Source organism: Anabas testudineus, chromosome 14, assembly GCF_900324465.2.
Source record: "Anabas testudineus chromosome 14, fAnaTes1.2, whole genome shotgun sequence".
NCBI classification, from domain to species: Eukaryota; Metazoa; Chordata; class Actinopteri; order Anabantiformes; family Anabantidae; genus Anabas; species Anabas testudineus.
The window spans coordinates 11,842,714-11,849,778 of NC_046623.1; the positions used below are offsets into that span (position 1 = coordinate 11,842,714).

The 7,065-nt window shown below is 36.2% G+C and overlaps 1 protein-coding gene across 2 annotated transcripts; it reads left to right on the forward strand.

The window, feature by feature from the left end:
- The first annotated feature begins 441 nt into the window (after positions 1-441).
- Positions 442-6,724, forward strand: LOC113168848. Of its 2 annotated transcripts, XM_026369885.1 has the most exons (5): positions 442-579; positions 1,274-1,392; positions 3,705-3,753; positions 4,450-4,538; positions 6,001-6,724. In XM_026369885.1, exons 1-5 carry the CDS (start codon positions 572-574, stop codon positions 6,402-6,404), a joined length of 669 nt encoding a protein of 222 aa, XP_026225670.1. In that variant the 5' UTR covers positions 442-571; the 3' UTR covers positions 6,405-6,724. The 2 variants fall into 2 exon arrangements, with proteins under 2 accessions (XP_026225670.1, XP_026225669.1); XM_026369884.1 differs by lacking the exon at positions 442-579 and having other exon boundaries at positions 709-1,392.
- Positions 6,725-7,065: the final 341 nt, after the last annotated feature.

A 7,065-nucleotide genomic window follows, 5' to 3' on the forward strand; every position in this document is an offset into this window, starting at 1 on the left:
AAGTAGTAGTAAAGCAGAAAGTTCAACTTCCACATTCAAATTTAAATTTTTTATTGATAGAAAATTTTAAAAGTGACTTTCAATTTAAAAGCTAAATTGAAACGTTTAGTATCAAAATGTATAAAAATAGGCTGGATTTCACACATGTTCTGCATCATAACTTTTACAAAATGAGGGAACCGAAAGTATGAAAGGGTTAGGAAATTAATGTTATGTTTAGTTCTGTTCTTGATATAAAGTATCACTAGGCACTTGCATTATTAGTTTTTATGTGCAAAATATTTGTTGTGGTCTCTTTACACAGATGCACAGATGCTGTGTTTGTTTGACTCTCCTAACCAAAAGACACACTAAAACACATGCTGTGGCCACTGAAGCATAGCAGAGGGTGGGGAATGGTGCAGCCACAGCCATTAGGTTTCTTTCTTTAACAAAGAAAGTTAGAAGTTACCATGCAAATACAGTACGTTATGACTTTTCTCACATCACATTTCGACATGCTTATGATCTATTTGTTCAACATCTATTTGCTATAAATCTCCAGACTTTAACCCCACCGTGAAGTTGTGTTATGCAAAGGTAAGGCACATTCTGAGTATTTTGAAAGATGTTTATGTATGATTAACACTTTTGGATTTTGAGATCCATGACTATCATCAAATTCTTTATATGAGACTTGATTATTGTAAAGTTATTTAACACAACTGAATGAAAGAAAAATAAGAATTAAAAGTGAAGCTTGGGTACAAGTGAAAATGACTTGACTCTTTTATATGCATGCATGTGTAAAAAAAAAACAATATCCCGCTACAGTTTGAATCAACAGGAAACTGTTGCAAATAGTGGCTATGGGACATAAAGATAAAGCATTTATTAAACTCTGTTCATAGAGATAAGGAGCCATAAATAAATGTGTCTTTCTAGCTGTCATTATTATTTGAACAGCTCAGCTCAGAGCAAAAACTGACATATTTTTGATGGTTGTCTGTTACTTCTTTACAAGAAAATAAGTCCCTTGAGACTAGCAAGTGGCCTGTTTGATTCTCAGAATGTAAATGTAAATATAGTACCAAAATAACCTTGGGACTTAGTCAACGGATGAAAAAGGGAAGTGGTGAATGGTCGCCTTTCCGACATGCAGTGCACTATACTGAAAAGCAGCATACAGCATACTCATGTTACGGCACAGTCAGATGTTCTCTTGTTGTGAAGTGTTGCTTTCATTTTTACAGATTTCATTGTTTTCTCTTTAACATTCTATGGTGTGGAGAAGCGTACCCATGGATATTTTGCGCAAATACCTGTGGTTATGGGTGATATTAGGAATGATTTTCGTCAGTGTGGTGATCTGTGTCATCTTCCTTCTCATCAACAAGTGTATATCCAGAAAGGGTAGGTTGAATCTCCCACACATCTGTTAGGGGTTAATGGTCGCGCCATCATTTGCATGTAACAACAAAATCTTTACTTCTTTTTTCTGTTCTTGTACATTTCCTGTTCTTCCTTACTTACTTTAAGTGTAATAAAAAACAATTTGTACAACTTGTGAATCTTACAGGAAGCAAAGTGACAAAACATAATTTCATTTAGGTTCAACACATGGTGTGCTTGAGTCCAAACACTATTTCGACCACCTTAAAGGAAAATTAAATGTACAGAAAATGTTAATGTAAAGTTATTTTTCTTGGTGAAATAATGAAATCTGCAATTCTAAAGTCCTAGTTCTGCACTTCACCACATTCTTGTGTTTTTATTGTGAAAATCTCCAGATAAAATGGCTGTAAAACCTGATGTTGTAAGTAGTACCATTACAGCATAGATCAGATATGACACCATGCTACAGTATACATACTGTGGCTTTTCTTTTAGTATAATTAGAAGGTTATTAGATATTTTATCTTGAGATTGATTCAAGGGTTTTACTGTTACATATAGTACTGTACATCACAGGATGTACTGTGATCACATCACACGATGCAAAGACCACAACTCCAAATTGGTTCACTATTACTTTAAGTACTATTTATTTTGCTTTTACTTTTACACTGTAAGTAAACATATATTACATTACAGTAGATGTTAAATGCATGACTTTAACTGAATTTCTATAATATTGCTATTATTACTTGCCACTTAGTATCACAGCCCTACCCTACATCATAACCCTAACCCACTGCTTTTTTAGGTTACGCAGTTTCCTCATAAATAAATTTAAATAGACAACCAAAATGTAATTATTTTATTTATTTACTTTTTATTTTTTAATATTTCCTTTAATCCATTTGAACAATTGGAGCAAATAGAGGAAACCTTCATCAAAAATCAAGACTTTAACAACAGCATGTGTTGTGAACTGGACACAGCTATAAAAATAAAACAGACCTGACTTGACCTCACATGATCTGATTACTCTGGAAAATCCACAGACTTTGCCGTGACCAGCTTTTTCTTGAACCATGCCCTTAGTAAACATGAGTCTCAGCGAAAACAGAAAACCAAACGGCAGTCCAAGTCTGAGATTTAAGTCACATTTTCAGATGCGACATATTTTAAAATCAAAAAAGAGCAAATTGAGCTTGATTTGAATTTGGGATCTGACTTTAATTCGAGTCTGATACAGTTTTTGATGCTCAGAGAAGAGCTACTAAACTAAATCCACTCTTTCTATTATTGTTGCTTTGTATACTGCAAATGATAAAAAGCATTTAAAACCCATGTTGGGTTAACTCATGTGTAACCACCAGAAAGCACAAAAATATTTTCATTGGGGTCAGCCAGCTATTTCACTGCTCTCCTGTTCTACTGACATCATTTCTAAAATAAATTTAGACTCTTTTACTACTAATAACATACAAAGTCCTACAGTCAAAATCCCGTGTGAGTGGAAGTACAGGAATACTTTGAGTAAAGTGTCGAGGAACTCACTGTGTAGTAAAATGTGCACCATAACTCATAAGTTACTCTACACATTATTCCGATTTTTTGGCAGCCTTTTACTATTGTAGCTGCTTGAGGTGGAGTTGGTTTCAACGATTTTATATAGCAGAACAACACACCAAAAAAGCCACATGTAGTCAGAACTGACTCATGTTAGGGCAAATGTCATCACTTTTAGTTCTCCATAGGAATTCTACAGTAAGCTGAAGTAAGTATTCATATAGTTTCATTTTTCTAGCAATATCTACCTGATGGTAACTGAATGATCACTCTGCACATCTTAACCACAACTCAGGAGAGCAGGAAGGGAAACTAAATCAAGACTGTCACTGTAACTGTGAAAGTATTCCTCTGGGGTCCATTTTAAAGCAGAAGGAAAACTATTATAATTGTATGAATGCTATTATTAGGAGGACCCTCTGGAGCTGATTAGGTTAGATGAAATGTTAATGCTTCCCATGGGGAAACTGGGCAGCAGCTGCAGTGAGAGGGGCTTAGCAGTGGTTTAGAGTAAACGTGGTGAACATGAAGGGAACAAACTATAACGTAAGTGATAATCACAGGTAATAGCACATGTGGAGATGGAGACAGATAGAAACGGTGTTCAAATATTTCTTTTTGGTGCTGTCGTTGTATCCTAATTAAGTTGAGATTAAATAAAGAACCTCATTATGTGGCCTTTATTCCTACTGTATTTATGATTTTTGCTACCTTCCTGTAACTTCTTTTTAACAGCATGATCTTTTGTTTTGTTTTGTTTTTTACAGGCAAACACAGAATCTCACAGCTTGAGAAAAGATCAGTTTTCCCTACCGAGTAAGAAAAATGTTTTTTGATTTATTAAAAACAATATGTATATAATGTGGATTATTAAGTGTGTTTACTTATTTTATTTTACAGTGATAGAGCTGTCAATTAAACATGAAGCTACAGTCTGGTTGCTGAAACTTGGTCATCACTTGTTTATTCTATTACATCTATTTTGATTTGAGACATTTTCATTTTAACAATTACTGCAGAACTGATCATTAAAAGAGAGAAAGAAGCCAATGTCAAGACAAAGTATGACTTTGCTGTGTCTTTATTATGTCAGTTAAATCCTAGATGGAAGCTCACATAGCCAATAGTGATCCCTAGTGGCTTTAGTACATTGTTAAAGTATTATTATGATGCAACCAACAATTATTTTTATTATTGAGTAATTCCTAAGTATGTGAAATGTGAAATTGTGACAAACCATATTCTGTTATTTCTAACTAAGACCTTCTTCTTCTTTTTTTACTTTAATGATGTAAACACCATCACCACATCTGGGTGATAATGACTGGCCAATTTTATCTAATCTAATGAGAAACAGACAGACACGCTAGTCCAGTCTTGTTCTAGTTGTTTTGCTTGTTAACTTATACTAAATGGTCGTCTATCTTCAAGCTAATTCTGCAGTATCTTATGCCAAGCTAAAATCCTGACTACAATATATTCACTTCAGCATCTCTCTTCTTAACTTTTCAGGAGCAACAAATACCAGGAGACAAACCTCGTAAACCACCAGCCCCTGAGCACTCCTCCTCTACCTCCTCGGACACAGTTTCTAACAGCAGGCAAGACAACTCTTATGGATGATAAAACGTAGTTCATAAATTCCCCTTTAAACCACAAATCACTCACTCATTTGTATCCCCCTTTTCACACATCTCTTGACAAGCCAAAAATGTGTGAATACCTACAGTAAAGTGAAAAATATACCCTCTGTGACTTTTTTGCAAACCTCCTAACCTAACCCTAACCCAAACTCTTTGGCAAACCTCACACATGCAGCAATGTTCTTTTTAACAAGCAGCAGCTTCCTTTGTGGTGTCCTGCCATAGATACCCAGCTTGTTCAATGTTTTACCTACTGTAGACTCATGAACACACATGTTAGCCAGTTCCAATGAGGCCTTCAAATCTTTGGCTGTCTCTCTGGGTTGCTTCTTTACCTCATTAATGAGTGTTTGTTTTGACTGGCCGACTTCTTGGTAGAGTAGCCACAGTCCCAAAGTGTCTCCATTTGTAGATTGTTTGCCTAAATGTAGACTGGTGAATTTCTGAAGTCTTTGACATCACTTTGTAACCCTTTCCAGCTTTTTGTAAATCAACTATTCTTGATTGTGATTTTGACTAGATGAAGATCAGATCACATTATTCAAACGTTTATGCAGGTTGGAAGGTTCACAAACTTTTTCTTGCCACTTTATATGTAATTGTAAAACAATCAAATCAAGGAGTGTTGCAGGAGTCAGTGGATCCAAAAATGTGTAAACTGAATGAAAATGTCTTATATTTTGTAGGGGACTGTAGTTCAGTTGACATGATAAAGGTTTAAGTGTGTCTTAAAGTCATGCTCATTTGAACTTTTAACAGATCCATTAAAATATACCATTGTTCCTTATAGTAACTATTCTTGTCCAATATCAATAGGAGCAAGACTTCTTTCCGTGTCCAGATAAGCACCTGGTTATTGTTTTAAGACAAACTTGGAAATCCTTGAAGTGTCACAAAACTAAAATACTCAAGTGCAGTACTTCAGTACTGATTCAAACTGAAGTATCTGAGTCAGCGTTCATCCCTCAGTCAGATACAGCAAGACATTTGTAACTGTGAGCATCAAAGACAGGATTCACAGGGTTATCTTGAACCACATCAGACAAAAACTGTGGCACAGTGTGAAATACGATCAAACAAGAAAAACGCCTGTATTTCAGATGTCTCGTGAAAATAGGCCTGATCATTGGTGTTTTGCAACAATAAGAGAAATGTTCTAGTGATCATCAAGCACAGCTTTTCTAACAGCATTTGACATCAACAGCTTGTAACTTTTAGCTAAAGCTATTGTTTATGTCTATAAAATGTGATGGGGAACATTTAGAATTAGTTCACATGAATGGCTCCTTGTGGTGATTAAGTTAAATTAGATCCATTCATGCAGTGATTCAATCAAATAGTTTTCACGCTGTTCATTATTGCTTTAATCTCTCACAAACACTACTTTGATATTCTCTAAATATGAAATTTGTTATTTCAGAGGCCCAAAGCTATGAGAACCTGGCTGAGGCACCTGAGTACGAGCAGGACCTGCCTGACAATGAACAGGACTCGCACGACTACGAGGAAGCCGTGCCCTCAGATGAGCAGAACACGAATGACTACGAGCAGGCCCTGCCTGAACACGAACAGAACACCAATGACTATGAGCAGGCCATGCCCGAATATGAACAGGACTCACACGACTATGAGGAGGAGATTCCCGAATATGAGGAGGCCATAGACGAGCCGCCTGACTATGTGAAGGTGGAGGCTGAAGAAGAAAGCTTCCCTCCTCCTCCACTGTTTGCGGTCCCAGATCTAGCAGAGGACAATGACTCCACAGAGGACTATGATGATATCGGAGAAGAAGCCGAGGAAGAGGACTACGACGATGTGGCATAAAACCAATAAAAGAAGAGCAGAGAGAGATAAACCTGAGTGACATTTTTGACTGTCTTATCAGGATCCTACTGCACAGACATCAGAATTATTTAACATTGATAAATGTATCTGTGCGTTTTATGTGCAACTGAGAGAAGTACAAAGGACAGAAGTGAAGGAGCTGAGCTTCGGAGAAGTGGGGTGTTTTGATTCTGCTCATATACAGTAACCTTCCATCAAATGATTTGATGTGTTAAAGGTACAGTGTATAATATTTAGTGACATCTAGCAGTAAGCTTGCAGATTGCAACCATCTAAATACCCCCGTCTCTTCCTTCTTTCCTAAATGACTGAAGAAGCTACTTGGATGAGTAGCGAAACGTTTCACCTAACTAAAGGAAGTCCAGTTGCCATGACTAAACTTCCAGATTCTTTCCTAAACTTGAGAGATCCAACAGCAGCCGTCAGACACCATGTAGTTACCTAGGGCTGTAGTGATGATGTTACTTTATAGGTATATCTTTAAGAACTGAATTTAATTTACCTACTTAACTACAATGTGGCTTGTTTGTTTGTTCTGGGCTACTATAGTAAAATATGTACTATGGGATATACAATAGGTATCTGTATGTGCTTATCACTCAAAAGTGGTCTATCAAAATAAATAAAACACCTCTTATGT

Coding starts and splice junctions, on each gene's coding strand:
- LOC113168848 (XM_026369884.1), top strand. CDS start 1,260: ATGGTGTGGAGAAGCGTACCCATGGATATTTTGCGCAAATACCTGTGG. Junction 3,754..4,449: donor AGATCAGTTTTCCCTACCGA/GTAAGAAAAATG, acceptor TTAACTTTTCAG/GAGCAACAAATACCAGGAGA. Junction 4,539..6,000: donor GACACAGTTTCTAACAGCAG/GCAAGACAACTC, acceptor TTGTTATTTCAG/AGGCCCAAAGCTATGAGAAC.